The 14622-nt window shown below is 57.1% G+C and overlaps 5 protein-coding genes and 1 non-coding gene across 6 annotated transcripts; 2 read left to right on the top strand and 4 right to left on the bottom strand.

Annotated features, from left to right (window-relative positions):
- Window positions 1–745: 745 nt before the first annotated feature.
- Window positions 746–2546, top strand: TRAVEDRAFT_136392 (acid protease; the record flags this gene model as incomplete). The annotated part of the gene is made up of 11 exons (XM_008046949.1): window positions 746–1015; window positions 1072–1099; window positions 1152–1249; window positions 1304–1343; window positions 1389–1500; window positions 1555–1580; window positions 1641–1827; window positions 1882–2021; window positions 2075–2193; window positions 2252–2296; window positions 2355–2546. 11 exons carry the CDS (start codon window positions 746–748, stop codon window positions 2544–2546), a joined length of 1257 nt encoding a protein of 418 aa, XP_008045140.1.
- A 1171-nt stretch (window positions 2547–3717) lies between these two features.
- Window positions 3718–5599, top strand: TRAVEDRAFT_54018 (family A1 protease; the record flags this gene model as incomplete). The annotated part of the gene is made up of 11 exons (XM_008046948.1): window positions 3718–3999; window positions 4053–4080; window positions 4157–4266; window positions 4318–4348; window positions 4407–4518; window positions 4577–4602; window positions 4673–4856; window positions 4915–5057; window positions 5125–5243; window positions 5303–5347; window positions 5408–5599. 11 exons carry the CDS (start codon window positions 3718–3720, stop codon window positions 5597–5599), a joined length of 1272 nt encoding a protein of 423 aa, XP_008045139.1.
- A 254-nt stretch (window positions 5600–5853) lies between these two features.
- On the bottom strand, window positions 5854–5924 carry TRAVEDRAFT_t263. Its single transcript has one exon. It is a non-coding gene; the product is annotated as a tRNA-Gly (tRNA).
- Window positions 5925–5995: 71 nt separating this feature from the next.
- Window positions 5996–7338, bottom strand: TRAVEDRAFT_136412 (DUF607-domain-containing protein; the record flags this gene model as incomplete). Its single annotated transcript, XM_008046947.1, has 3 exons — window positions 5996–6302; window positions 6355–6970; window positions 7026–7338. 3 exons carry the CDS (start codon window positions 7336–7338, stop codon window positions 5996–5998), a joined length of 1236 nt encoding a protein of 411 aa, XP_008045138.1.
- A 305-nt stretch (window positions 7339–7643) lies between these two features.
- Window positions 7644–9593, bottom strand: TRAVEDRAFT_156706 (aspartic proteinase precursor). Its single transcript, XM_008046946.1, has 9 exons — window positions 9198–9593; window positions 9036–9133; window positions 8936–8966; window positions 8755–8863; window positions 8493–8699; window positions 8287–8426; window positions 8113–8231; window positions 8007–8051; window positions 7644–7944 (listed from the first exon to the last, which is right to left on the bottom strand). The coding sequence occupies exons 1-9, from the start codon at window positions 9478–9480 to the stop codon at window positions 7753–7755; spliced, it is 1224 nt and encodes a 407-aa protein (XP_008045137.1). The 5' UTR covers window positions 9481–9593; the 3' UTR covers window positions 7644–7752.
- Window positions 9594–11682: 2089 nt separating this feature from the next.
- TRAVEDRAFT_40788 (uncharacterized protein) lies at window positions 11683–13802 on the bottom strand (the record flags this gene model as incomplete). Its single annotated transcript, XM_008046838.1, has 13 exons — window positions 11683–11751; window positions 11836–11982; window positions 12041–12072; window positions 12128–12170; window positions 12217–12627; window positions 12681–12703; window positions 12754–12782; window positions 12839–12863; window positions 12915–13073; window positions 13131–13157; window positions 13216–13396; window positions 13476–13703; window positions 13770–13802. 13 exons carry the CDS (start codon window positions 13800–13802, stop codon window positions 11683–11685), a joined length of 1407 nt encoding a protein of 468 aa, XP_008045029.1.
- Window positions 13803–14622: the final 820 nt, after the last annotated feature.

The following is a 14622-nucleotide window of genomic DNA, read 5'->3' as shown; positions in this document are numbered from 1 at the left end:
TTCAAGAGTATCCGATGAGAGCGCAGTTGCCCGACATGCGCAGCTCAGTGGTGAAATGCTAGCGTCGGAGAGCTCGAAGCTTCAGGCACTCGCCGACGTCGCTACCAGGATTGGTGAGAGCTCTCACCGTCATCCCACTGTGCACCGCTTCTTCATTTTCGATATTGACTGTCAGGTTCGCTGCCAAGGCCGTCACCCACATTTGCCGGACATCTGCCTGAGGTATTTCCGCCTGGAATTCACAAGGTTGCGCGGTCGATGATGTCATTGCGCAGATTGCGTCTGTTGCTTCGGGACGGGACAACCGCGGCACCGAGTGTGGTGAACAACGCCCACGCTCGATATGAGATGCGCTTCGGATAACGCACGGGGCCTCTGTCGCTCACTTCTCCTTTCCTTTCCAGACAGTTCTGGCACTCCAACATGAGAAACGATCGACATATCTTCCAAGAGCTATCATCAGCGTATCAGCATACTCACGAGACACCATTCGTCGTTGGTCTTGGCCAATGAGCTCACTCGATGCTAGAACGCAAGATTATGACCATACTGCGAACACCTCTGTGCAGGATGCACTGTGTCGGCACGGACGTATTCGTGTCTGAAGCAGCTAAGGGTCGGGTGCGATAAGCTGCCTATATCAACCCTCCCGACGGCTCGTCGCAGCAGTTGCCCCCAAGGTGACGTTAGCGAAAGCCCCCCGCCGGCTTTGTTCTCCACAAGATACCGCAGGCCAGTACACGTCATGTTCTCCGGACTTCGTCTCGCCTCTACGTTCTTGCTTGTCCTCGCGTTGGGACTCACTAGCGATGCGCTCGTCGTGCGGGACAGCTCCCGTATCACGCTCCCCATCGCTCGTAGGCTGAACATCACGGGCGCAGCAAACCTCGTCAAGCTCGACCAGGCGCGCGCCAAGGCGCTCAAATCGCGTCCGCAGGCGCACACGGGCAATTCCCCTCGCGCGACAATCTTCGACGCGCCGGTGACGAACCAGGCCGTCGACTACGTTGCAACCGTATGTTTTGATGTTACGTCGCTCGAAGTGGTATTTGAGCTGATCAATGGTCACAGGTTGGGGTTGGAAGCCCACCAACCACATGTTCGCTTTGACCTTGCTAGATTGACGGCGAGTTGCTAATGGACGTTGACAGACTCGTTGTTGATCGATACCGGGAGCTCAAACACCTGGGTTGGTGCGGGTAAGGCCTATGTCCGCACGGAGACATCCCAGGCTACCGCCAATTTGCTTGTAAGTGATGTATACTCCTTGACATCCCACAGATACTTAAGCGATAACATGCAGGAGGTTACATACGGCTCTGGATTTGTCTTCGGTAAGCAAGGTCATGTCCAAGAGATAGGCGGACATGTGCTCACGTGGATTATAGGCGAGGCGTTTTCGGATACCGTCACGGTCGCTGATGGACTTGCCATTGAAAACCAAGTCATTGGTTCTGCTCTTACAAGCCAGGGCTTTGACGGGGTAGACGGAATCATAGGGTATGCTGTTTTCTCCCGGAAGTTCGCGTTATACCTGCACTAATGTTCCTCTAGCATCGGCCCGGTGGACTTGACATGCGGTAGGCGACCGTGACTACCCTGTCTTGAATGATGCGCAAGTAGTTAACAGGCATCTACAGGGACACTATTCCCTGCAGTCACCGAGTGCATCCCCACCGTCACGGACAACGCGTTCAGTCAGGGCTTGATCGGCGCGCACGAGATTGGCATCGCCTTCGCGCCCACGCAGTCGCTGGAATCGACGAACGGCGAGCTGACCTTCGGCGGCATCGACGACACCAAGTTCACGGGCCCGCTGTCATTCGTGTACGTCAAAGATAGAGCACAAGTTATGGTCTCTGACAACGGTGTATCACACAGGCCAATCACGTCCGCGTCGCCCGCAAACACGTTCGTGGGGATCGACCAAACGGTGACATATGGGGCGGCTGGCACTACCGTTCTCGCGGCAACCTCCGGCATCACGGACACCGGCACTACTCTCCTGCTTCTTGCTAGCGGTATGTGGTGACGCTACTCCAGAGTGCTCACTGCTCTCATAAAGGCTTCTCAGATGCCTTTGCAACGTACCAGAACCTCACCGGGGGTGTCCCGGATGCCGCTACTGGTCTACTCAGCATCACCCCAGACCAGTTCGCGAACCTCGAGAGCTTGTTCTTCCATATCGGAAACGTACGTTTAGACATAGCGGCTCTTGGACCCTCCGTCTGATTCTTCGTCGTCATTGCAGATGACTCTCGAGTTCACCCCCAACGCACAGATCTGGCCCCGCGCGGTAAGTGGTACTTCGCGTCCTGCGTCTGACTTCATCACTAAGCAGCGTGTTTCAAAAGCTCAACACCGCCATCGGGGGCCAGCCTGACTCAGTCTACCTCATCGTGAACGACCTGGGCAGCATCAGTGGCGAGGGCCTGGACTTCATCGACGGGATGACGTTCCTCGAGCGCTTCTACTACGTCTTCGACATCGCCAACAGCCGCGTCGGCTTCGCGACGACGGAGTTCACCGACGCGACGACGAACTAAGGCGTATCTTCATTTCACGATACTGTGACTTCTCTTGTTGTGCTGTCGATGTGCTTGAATTTCCAACGGGTTTTGTTCCGAGTGTGCACCAGAAGCTTATTTCGGTACCACGACTTGCCAGCAGGCCATATGGATGCTTCCAAGTATGCCTGGACTCGGACCAAAATCCATTGGGTACCGCATTTCCACTGAGAACCGCCGCCATCTCTGCCGGATGCTCCAAATCCGAAGCAGACTCTACGTCATGACGTTGAGGCGTCCGGCCGCAACAGCGTCTTTTGAAGACGGTGACCGGGATTGGCTCGGGAAGGCTGGTAGAGCCGTGCCTGTCGATGACATCCTCTCCCGTAAGTGTTCACATGGCTATATTCGCTGTGAGTGAATTTGATGACCGGTGCAGGGCTCGGGATACTAGGATCGTCCCACTCGATCTGCGTCGAGCTCTCCTGAGAGCGCACCACGTCATTCCACTGGTAATCAGTCTAGCCCATTCGCCGCCGCCACAAATAGCGCCGAACCAGGGATCCTTCCGCTGCGGAGTTGGTATGTTGACCCCCTTGGACATCCGAAGGAAGGCTACAAGACTGATGATTGCAGTGTGCAACAGCAGTGCCATTCTAACCGGCCTTTTCCCTTGTATAGCTGTCCAGGTACTTCGTGTGTGCATGATGCCATTTACCATATTCACTTCGCCAGGATACCATGCTGCCGACGCGACTTCTGCTTTCCCGAGGCCTTCTCGGAATCTCCCTGTGAGAGGAATAATCTGCAATTGTCCCTTCGCTGACTCCTACTGGATTTAATTTCGACAGTTGGCGGCCCACTCATGAGAATATCCATGACGCCGGCTCAGGGACAGCCTTCAACCGCCTTGGCCGTCCAGTGGTAGCGAGTTGCAGAGCCGACCTCTGCCTCCGAGCCTTCCGCCAGTCGCTGCGGTGCCTCAGCCTCCGATAGTCTACTGGGCAGGACTGGGTGCGGGCTGCTGCCGTAACTCTTCGTCTTACTTCTCAGTCTTCGCATTACTCCGCGACCTCTCATGGGAAGTCCGCGAGGCCGTATATGAACGGCCCTGAGGCATACGACCGCACTAGCCTCCCCTACGAGCGTGATCTCCGTCGCCCTTCCCACCCGACACAGCTCCCATCCCCCTGTCCCTCGCACCGGCACTATGCTCGCGGGACTCCGCCTCGTCTCCGCGGCCCTCGCCGCGCTCGCCCTTTCTTTCGCCATCGCCCCCGGTACCGCCGTCCACATCCGCAACAATGCGTCCCCCGTGACTGTGCCGTTCGCGCGGCGCGTCAATGCGACCGGCATTGCGAAGTTGCTGGAGGTAGACCGCGCGCGGGCGAAGTCGTTCAAGACGGGAACAAGAGCCGCGGCAACGCCGTTCCAGCAAAACGCTGCCGCTGACGTTCCGGTTACAAACCAGGCGGTCGACTATGTCATGACGGTTAGTTCGGTCATTCTGCGACTTTCTTGACCCGCTTCTGATAACATGTCTAGGTCACTGTCGGGAACCCGGGGAAGAATTGTGAGTGCGCTTGAATTGCACCTAGTAAACAGGTCCTTGCGGATGCGTAGAACTGATAGTTATCGACGTTCAACAGTCAGCCTTCTCATCGACACCGGGAGCTCGAACACCTGGGCGGGCTCCCGCCCGACAGAGAATCCGTTCGTGCCGCTTTTGGGTTCCGCCAGTCTGCCGATGAACCTCGTCGTAAGTGCATCTCCAGATGACACAGTTCCTTCACACTGAACCTCTCCTTAGGCTGTCGAGTACGGATCCGGATCGGTGATGGGTACGTTCTGGAATATAGAATTTAACACAGCATTGATTGATGACATAAACTCACCCAGGTATCGAAGTGACGGATACACTCACTTTCCCCTCCGGTCTCGTTATCCAGAAACAGTCGATGGGGGCCGCATTAGTCTCCACCGGCTTCACTGCTGTGGATGGCATCATCGGGTGAGCACTTCACCAGACTAGTTATCCGGTACATCTATTGAGACCATGGCCCCAACAGTTTCGGCCCGGTTGGTCTGACTTGTGGTGAGTACCAGTCTCCAGAACGGCGCTGCATGGTCTGAAGGTAGCGCGACTGACAGAAACACATTACCAGGTACCCTCATCCTCGGCTCGTCTTGCATCCCCACCGTCACCGACAACGCCTTTAGTGAAGGATCCATTCCCGAGCGCATGGTCGGCTTCTCCTTTGCGCCGACATCGACGTTGGACAATACAAACGGCGAGCTCACCATCGGCGGTGTCGATGACTCCAAGTTCACCGGCCCATTGAACTTTGTGTAAGTACCAAAGCTGCGTTATCTGTCATGCTCGGGCTAGATGTTGACGAGTCAATAGACCGATCACATCCACTGCGCCTGCAAGTCAGTTCGTTGGGATTGACCAGTCAATCACCTTCGGGTCTCCGACCGGGCAGACTATCCTCCCCATGACGGCCGGAATCACTGACACTGGAACGACGCTCTTGCTCATTGCTAGCGGTACGTGCCAATGCCACTTCTATATCACCGCGATGCACATTCGCTGACTATGTATCGTGCTGCGTAGATGCGTTCGCGACGTACCAAAGCCTCACGGGGGGCGTCCTCGACCCTGCCACTGGACTGTTGACGATCACCCCAGACCAGTTCGCGAACCTGCAGAGCGTGTTCTTCAACATCGGCGAGGTACGCATCCTCCGATGTCTTCTAACATGTGGAATGCTCATTCACTGATCATCGCGCAGAACTCGTTCGAATTCACGCCCAACGCTCAAATCTGGCCGCGCGCTGTACGTCCGCCTTTACTTTTTTTCCCATAAGCCGCACGAGCTCACCTCAATCTCTGGCAGCTGAACACCGCGATCGGTGGTACCCCAGGAAACATCTACCTCGTCATCAACGACGTCGGCACCCCGACGGGCTCAGGCCTCGACTTTATCGACGGCATGACGTTCCTCGAGCGCTTCTACTACGTGTTCGACTCCGGGAACAACCGCGTCGGCCTCGCCGAAACCCAGCTCACACGCGCTGAAATAAACTGAGTGAGGGGGTCATTTCTCAACGCAAGCGTGTCGGTGGAGTAGTACTGTTTGAATGTCACATACGAGCGATCCAGAGTATAAATCTCTTAGGTATGCATCATATATGCAACACCTTTACCAAGCTGAGATTTGGCCTTCAGCGTGTACCTTAAACCGCTCCAGGCTGTGAAGAGGTGCCGTAGAAATTGAAGCGGCCGCAAATCCGACTAATCGCTAATTTTAAATTAAAAAAGCGAAACTTTCAACCTCTGTTATGCATTAAGGGGGAATCGAACCCCCGGCGGGTCGATGGCAACGACCCAGGTTACCACTACCCCATTAATGCGATGAAGTCAGACCCAAGCAATGTTTCATCACACGCACGTTGTATGTGATCCAGATTTGCCCGCGCCGCGCCTATTCTGTGGATTTCTTCTGATCTCGTACCAAAGCAATGTCCTCCCGCTCCGCCTCTTTCGCATCGCTCGCCTCACCGTGATCCCGCTCATCCGCCCTGCGCTCCTCTTCGCGTTCCTTCCACACCCGCTCGTCGTAGTCCTCAGCAATCTTGCTGATCTCCTTCCGCAAGCTCTTCGCCTCACTCACGAGGTCCATCCACCTGTCGATATCTAGACCGCGCGACTTGTATAAGGTCTCGCGCCGCGCCGAGACCGAATGGTGTAGGAGGGACGAGTATGAGACTTCGCGCCCTCTCATCAAGAACCTGCAAACACTGGTCAGGATCGTCCTCCTACAACCGGGAAAGTAGGACATACCACATGTACCCCAGGATGACAGTAGACAGCCCGGAAAGGTACGTGATGGGCTCCATGACGTCCCAGCCATAATCCCAGAAGGTGAGGCGCGCGACCCCGCCCCAGTATACGACGAGGATGCCGAAGCCCCCGAGCGCCATGCGACGCGCGCCGCGGTGCGCCTCCGCGTCGCAGGATTTCTTGAGGTCCTCCATGCGCGCGAGCTCCTCCTCGACGGCGGCGAGGCGCCGGCGCATGAAACGCGTGCGGTCCTCGAACGAGGGCACCTCCACGGGCATCTCCGTGTGCGGCTCCTCCTCGCCTGGGTCGGTGAGGCAGACGGTGAATTGGCGCGTACGCGCGGCGTCGCGGATGAAGTCTGCGACGTCGGTCGAGTCGGACCACTGGATGGTGTGTCCGCGCGGGGTCACGCTCCGGAATGAGACGGAGGGTGTGGAGGGCGCGAGCGAGGCGAGGATGAGCCTGCTGACGTGCGAGAGCGGCTGGGATGGGTGCAGAAGGAACACCATAGGGGGAGGCGGCTTGGTTTGGGATGATTGGTCCCGTCCACGCTGGTTTTGGTGACCGAGCGGTAGGATGAGTTTGAACAGGTGCGACGACGTCGGCGAGAGCTTCCCTGTTCAGCAGCGATAAACTCAGTAACAGTATGAGGCCGGGTTGAATATACGCACCCTTGCCATCCGTTATGGAATCATCATATTCTTCGTTTGTGAGCTCTGGGCCGTCCCCCGTCTTCTCCGCCGAGCCCTCCTTCCAACGCTCCTTGTGCGAGGCCTCGGCAAGGAATCTGGAATGACTGACATTGGTATTCTCTACCTCTTGAGGAGTAGTGGCATATCGTCGAGATATGTTTATTCTAAACGGGTGTGTGTGCGAAGTCGTTCGCGTGGATATTCGTAGCTCGTTGAAATTGCAGGAGACACCGAAGCCAGGTCGCGCGGTAGATGGGGGACAGCGGGCCAAACATGTCCGTGCTGCGAGCATGTCCAGACAAGGCAGATGGGGGGAGGAGACAGAAGCATATGAGTCGTGTGCTCACGGTCGGCAAGCTGGCACCGCGAGGGATTGCAGCGGCGCACCAGTTCTAGCCATGACGTATGTGGTGCCCGATGCGGACTGGCTCCCTTTCGGGGCCGTTTCTCGCCTAATCAAGTAATTCCCGCCGCCGATCAGTACCGCATGCATGGGAAGCGCTGTCAATTGGCTGTCGGTTCTCGAAATGTAACACGCAACTCTGCATTTGGGCAGATCTGTCCCTTTCTTTCGAGTCGGTTAATGCGCACTGGTTCCGTAATCCGAGGTATATTTCTGCAACTCTACATCCAGAGCATACAAATGTCCAAGTGTGTTTGGCCGTTGTGTTTACAGACTTGTCCGTTGCCCCATCAAACCGCTCGCTCAGTTGGTGGTAGCGGTGGTGAACGACGTGGTGGCAAAGCCGACCTGTGCGTTCGCGACATCCCAGACGTTGTAGAAACGTTCGAGGAATGTGAACCCGTCAATGAAGTCGAGACCCTCGCCGGAGTTGGAGCCGATGTCAGCGACGATCAGGTATATGCTGTCCGCGTCCCCGCCGATGGCAGTGTTGAGCTAGAAACAATTGCGTGCGCCCTGTGAGAAGCCTGTATACTCCGCGGAACAAGTTCACTTACCGCACGGGGCCAAATCTGGGCGTTGGCGGTGAACTCGTAGGTGTTCTGCAAGGCCATGAGTGTCAGCCTCTGGAGCGTGACAGCGGAGATGTCAAATGATACTCACGTCGCCGATGTTGAAGAACAAGCTCTCGAGGGCTGCGAACTGGTCCGCGGTGATCTTCAGGAGACCGGTGTTGTTATCGGGCACACCGCCGGTGGCAGTCTGGTATGCGCTGAACGCATCTGCACGGGCATTCCTCGTGAGCTACTGTTTGACTACTGTCGTTGAGATACTTACCACTAGCAATAAGAACGAGGGTGGTGCCAGTGTCGGTGATACCGGCGGTCAAAGGAAGGATGGGGGTCGCAGCCGAACCGTAAGTGATGGTCTGGTCGATGCCGACGTAGAAGGACGCAGGCGACGTCGAGGTGACCGGGCTGGTAGTCCGTGCGGATTACTATCAGCGCTCCTTGAATCTTCGTGGATGCATAAGAGCGACGTACACATATGCGATGTCGCCGGTGTACTTGCTCGAGTCGGTACCGCCGAAGGTCAGCTCTCCGTTGGTGGTCGACAGCTCGGTGGTGGGTTCGAACGAGATGCCGACGAGCTCAGCGTCGATTAGACCCAGCGCGAACGCGTTGTCGAGAACAGTGGGGATCTCGCCCCCGCTGGACGTCGTGCCCTGAGTGAGGTCGACAGGGCCGAGGCTATACAAGCTATTGTCAGAGAGCGCGCTACGTCACAGGGCCACTCTGCACGCACCCAAGGATGCCGTCGACGCCGTCGAAGCCGATCGCAAACTCAGATACACCGATAGACTGGTTCGGGATGACGAGGCTCCCGAGGGTGACGGTATCGAGGAACTCCTCCCCTACAAAGCGCGCAATGTGTTCAGCATCAGCCCCGCGCCTGCGCGCACGTCACGAGGGCAATGTTATCTTACCAAAGAAGATGCCGGATCCGTAGCTGACCTCCTGTGGACGCGTAGATCGAACTCAAAACTGTGTTCCATGCAAAACGCACGATAAGGCAGGACTACGTACCACCTCGTCGCCGGTGTCCACACTGCTCGACGTCTGCACGTAGTCAATGCCGGCCCCGACCCACGTGTTGGAGCTGCCAGTGTCGACGATGAGGTCGTCTGCAAAGCATGCTTCAGCCTAAGCCACTATTACTTGACATACCAGAGGAGAGAGATGGCGTACACTGAGTCGCGGGCTCGCCTACACCGACACTAGCAGTGTAGGTGACCGCGCCGTTCGTCACGGGCAGCGCAGCCTGGGCGGCCTTGAGGCTCGTGTGCTTGCCCTGCGCCTGCTGCTTGAGCGCCTTCGCGCGCGCCTGGTCCGCCTTGAGGATGTTCGGCGCGGCGGTCGCGTTGAAGCGGCGCGCGACCGCGAGCGTGATCGGCGAGTCGCGGATGACGACCGGCTTCGCGACGACCGCGGCGACGGCGAGGGCGACGATGGGGAGAAGGCGGGCGAGCATGGCGGAGAAGGGGCGGTCTTGGAGATGCTGAGCAGGGCCTGGGGATCCCTCGGTGGCCTGCGCGGCCCTTCTTATATGGCGATGGGGCTGGGAAGGCGTGGCGTGCACTTCCGCTCGATATCAAGAGAAGAAGCAATTTCGATCGCCAGGCGCGCGCAAGCAGCAGGTCAGGGCGGGGCGCGGGTGTACCATTACGGGGATGCTGCAGGGCGTGGGCATGAGGAGCGTTCGCCAGCCGTGCTGCGGGGGCCGCGGGCCGTGGGGTCGTCGACGAGGTGGGGTGGTCTGCCGCAGACGTAGCACGCGAGGGCTCATCATAGTGCAGCAATATGGCCAGCCAGCGTCGTCCGAGGTGCAAGCGTGATATGCCATTGCCAAGCCCCAGAAGCACGCACAGGGGTCGCCGGCGGATATCAGAGAACCATGGTCTACATCGTGCGCGTCCGGTGCGGCAGCGCTTGGCTGCGTAACACCCTTGCTCAGGTGGAATGGACCTCAGCGAAGGTGCCCCGATTCCGCGGAGTCGGTATTGAATGGACGCGATATGTCGCGCTTCGGATAGCGTAGATGGTGTTGAACCGGCCGCTGCCCATGGATGGCCCGACTACCGCCGCCCGTTGGCCGAGATGATATCTGGAATCTGCTGCGTGACCCATGACCGGAAGTGATTCTAGCGTGTTGGTCGTCAGGAATGGGACAGCGGCCCTGAGTGTGGATAAATTAATGCAAAATAATCTGGAAGGTTTGCAGAACGCCAGGGCGGACGGCAGGGAGCGTGTGCGTACCGTTGTGCCGCGGATGCCCTGGCGGGCCGCAGTGGTGCTATATCAGGCACTGCATACCAGTCAAGTAGGAGGTGGTCGGCCGTCGAGGAGGGCCACAAAGCTATCGTGGCGTGAATGGTGTTTGCGATGATCGCGATCGAGATGCAGTCCCGGGTCGGCAAACCACGGTGATTTCCTCGTGCGGATCGTCCACCCCAATCTCCACCGTCCGGAGTGCGTCCGCTCGGACTCCAAGAAACCGCATAAGTTGGGATGGTTCTATGGATATCCTACTACAACCCTCGAACGGCATCGTTTCCCCATTGCTCTGTGGAGGGTTTGACGCATGGTATCTGCGTAGTCGATATCTAGGATGCTGCACATGGAACGCTGGATGGGCGCGCTTCCCATCAGAACTGCTAGAAGACGAATAGGTAGAAAACATACTAAGTACATATATAGAGAACAAGGAGACCTGGCCCTCAGTCCTCGGGCCTCATCACTGGCCTTGAGAACGTCATTTGTTGGTGGCGCCGCGCCGCATGCTATGGCAGAGTTTAAATCGACAGCAATTCGGAGCTGCAGCGTCTACTTGTGAGGTGTAGAGCCCATCTGACCAGTATCGGACCTGATGGAGTTGTGTAGGCATTGATCACAGCGCCCGGTCCGTTGCGAACCAACCATCTTGGAGAGGAAACGCGGCATCGGTACTAAACCTTCGCAACCGTTGCTCGCGCGGTCGAGGGCGCACTGTGATCAGGTTCGGCCCCGCCGGAGGGCCTAGCGACGCCGCCCACAATGAAGACGCATGCGCGCCCTGAGATCGACGAATATAGTCGGTCCCGAGGATTCGAAGCACGTCATGGCTTTCTGAACAAGGACTGATGTCGACAAGAATGGCGACCAACAGGACTCGTCCCGCGCGCGACGATGTAGCACATGGTCGACCGAGGAAGCGCAGAGCTTCTCCAGGAACGCGGGGTATGCAAACCGCCGTAGCCCGGTGTCGTAACAAGCTTGGTAGGTTTCGTCAAAGTGACCGCCTGGAAGGTAAGATGAGGCAAGACCGCGGCGAAGCGCATGCAGCGATGTGCGCCACGGGGAACAGTGGAGGGCTTGTCATTATGAGTTGAATGGCCCAAGCTTGCGTGCAAAATGACGCCTTTTCTTGTAGAGCATTATGTCCAAACCTAGCGCTAGGTCGATGTGCGTGAGGACGATGGAGTGTGGACCGTGCGGAACGGTATAAGCCTAACTCACCTCAAGGTATGCCCAGCTTGCCACGACCACCCCTTGAACATCCTATGGTTGAGCCAGCGTGTTGGTCGAAAATGCCAGGTAGTGGACGCATAACTACCTTGCGACCAGGATCAAATTGATAAGACTGTCAAACGCCAGGATCAATGGGGCAGATCAAAAACACAATGCCCGTACGCCCTTAGAGTACAGGTCCGTCGCCCTTGTCGATCGTGAACTGCACGCGGCCGCCTGAGTCCACATCCTTGAACTGTAAAGGGGGTATTAGCGAGAGCTCCTTGAAGAATGACCACAACACGGTAGTCAAAACGGAGTCCAAGGCATAAGCACGTACACCGAGCTCCCTGGTGCGACGCTGTATTTCAATTTCTACGACTCTGCTCCGCACACTGTCCAAACGTTCGTCGAATAGGTCTCCACTAACCACTTGCTCGGCCGCGTGAAAAATGAGCCAGGAGTCGGGTGTAACATTGTGGTGGGTCTGTGGATGCGAAAGGTGAGCAGATCAGTGTTGATGCTCAAACGTACGAAGCACTCACGTCAATGGTGATGATATTCTTGCGGTCCAGTTCTGCATCATGTCCTATATCAGTGACACGCAGGACGTGTGCTACGAATGCCCTGACCGTCCATAAAATCAGGGCGGGCCATAATCTGCCGGCATTCGTCCTGCAAGACGATCAGTGATTGGCCGTACCCCTAGAGGACGACGTACGTAGGTAAGACGGGGTAGCGGGATCTTGTGCAGCTCTTTCTCTTCCATCTCGCCCCGCGCGACCGCCGCTTGAACGCGTTCGGTTTCCTTCTTATGCTTGCGCACGAACTCGCGGAGCAGGACCCAAGCAGACGAGCTCCGTTTCTGCTCCTCCACCATATCATCGTCGCAGTCAGGAATAAGACCAATCTGGCCCAGCAGCCACACCTTCTCATCGGTGAGGAAATCCTTTGCGCGCCCCACCATGTCAGACGAGCGAGCCGCCTTTTCAAGGTATGTGAGGCGGCCCCCAACTATTTGCACGAGTTCGGTGAGTGCCTCGGGGGACTGCGGCCTTTTCCCGGCGTTTAAGCACATGCTCTGTGCTGCGTTCCGCGCCTCCTCGGTGGACAAATCATAAACCGAGATGACCTAAAATGGTCTCAGGCCCCCATATGCGTACCGATAGCGAGACTAGGACCTACATGCATCCTACTTTCCTGTTGGCCTGCAACTACGGTAAGTGCTCAGATGAGGCACCACTAGAAGAGTACTCACGCATCATGAAGAAAGGCCAAAAGTCATCTCTGCAGGGGAATGACTTTAGACAGTTTTGAAATATGTAGGGATAGAGATGACTTACGAGCTGAACACCATTGTCAAGATACCTGATGGGGAACTCAGCTGCGGGAGATCTAAAGACGAGGCAAGACACGTACCACTTGCGGCCCACGCCTCGGCTCTTTGCTGGAGCTGTGACAGCATGTTCCGTCCATCTTCGTTGTGACTTAAGTAGTGCACATTATTGAGTACGAGGACGAGGGGCTTCTGCGTCTTCTGCAGGTTTCGAAGGGCCACCTTTTCGAGCTTGTTCAAAGCTACACAGAGAGTTGTATCAGTTTCGAGATGGAGATATCTCTACGCCCAATACCCACCACGCTCAATGTCCATGGCAGCACCGCCTGGGGTGAGAGACTGGTGAGATCCCAAGCGCCGGTGTCTGAATAGCGTTTGCCTGACCTTCCCGCGGAACCCTCCTGTAGAAAAGCCCTGCCTGTGTGTCTTCACTGTACTGGTAGTTCAATGCCTTTCCGAGGCGCACTCGAAAGACCTCAAGGTCACAATGCATATCGCACATGGCGACGCCTTCGGCGTCCACCGTTCGCATAGCGTCGAGGATCATCTTCGTCTTCCCCGTCCCCTAGCGACCGACGCGCGATTGGAGGCGGTGAACAACGACTCGGATAGCGCACCAGAAACATGGTGGAGGTAGTGCATACCTTGGGACCGAGCAGTACAAAGTAGCGTCCGACTTCCTTCCCTTGGATGGCGCTGTCGATCTCATCCTGCTGGCCGCGTCGTACGTGCTGCGTCGACCTTGAAGCACCCTGAATGTGCCGCGTGCGTTCCCCGCCACTAGCTCCGGCGCGCGAGCGTCCAGATTTCCCCGTGGCGTTTGCGCTGAGCGCGAGCGTGGGATCGTATCCCGCAGCGAATGCTTTTTCGATCTAGACGAAAAACCGCGGTAAGCAAAACGGCCCGGCAGAGGTCAAATCCGCTGCACGATGACACACCTTCCAGAGGACGTTCTCTCTGTACCACGCCATATACGCAAACCCGCCTGCGCATACTGCTCGAACGGTGAGCACGTTCCTCGCATCCCGCACACGAGTGGAAGCCGCGCACACACTGCTACGCCGGCGACTGTGGTGATCACGGCGTCCCGGACGGCCCTTGTCGCGCGGGCAGCCTCTTCGGGGTGACGCGAGGGGGAGTGGGCGTATGTCCTCCGCGGCCGGCTGCCGGTGAGCGTGGCGCCTCGCGTGAACCCTATGTTCCACACGCCATTTCCTTGCATGAGCGCAGGCCGTATGGACGACGCAGTCGCCGTCCGCGGAGACAAAAGACGCAGCATAGCAGGTCAAGATATCGCTCCGCTGGCTCCCTGACGCTGTGAGAGAGGATGGGTGAGGCAGAGTGGTTGCGACGAGAGCACTTGACCCTAGCGGGTTATAACTGCTGCTACATGTAAGGTGGACTGCCCAGGTAAGCGCTACGTTGACAGCGGGGTGGACCAGGGCGGAGCCAGAGAGGCCGCAAACGAGGAGGATGGCACTTGGATGAAAAGACACGACAGCGTGGGTCTCTCAAAGTCCATACACGTGTATATATCTGGACTGAGAGCGTCAACGCGGTCGTCGTGGTAGACTGATCGAATTTCCAGCTTTCTGCATTCGTTCGGTGGAATTGAGGCCGGTCGTCAATAAAGTAGCGAACGAGACATTGAAGGCAAGCTGTGACTGACCACGTACCAGCACTCGCCGCGCCCCCACGCGCGGCCCACACCACCCCCAGCACATACAGTATAAACCAAGTCAATAGAGGGCATTAGTTCGACAGCAGATTTACGAGCACACCAGCGGCGCG

The sequence above is a fragment of the Trametes versicolor genome, assembly GCF_000271585.1.
Source record: "Trametes versicolor FP-101664 SS1 unplaced genomic scaffold TRAVEscaffold_15, whole genome shotgun sequence".
Lineage (NCBI taxonomy): Eukaryota > Fungi > Basidiomycota > Agaricomycetes > Polyporales > Polyporaceae > Trametes > Trametes versicolor.
Note: the sequence above shows the minus strand (reverse complement) of the source record. Positions and strands in the feature narration are given on the sequence as shown.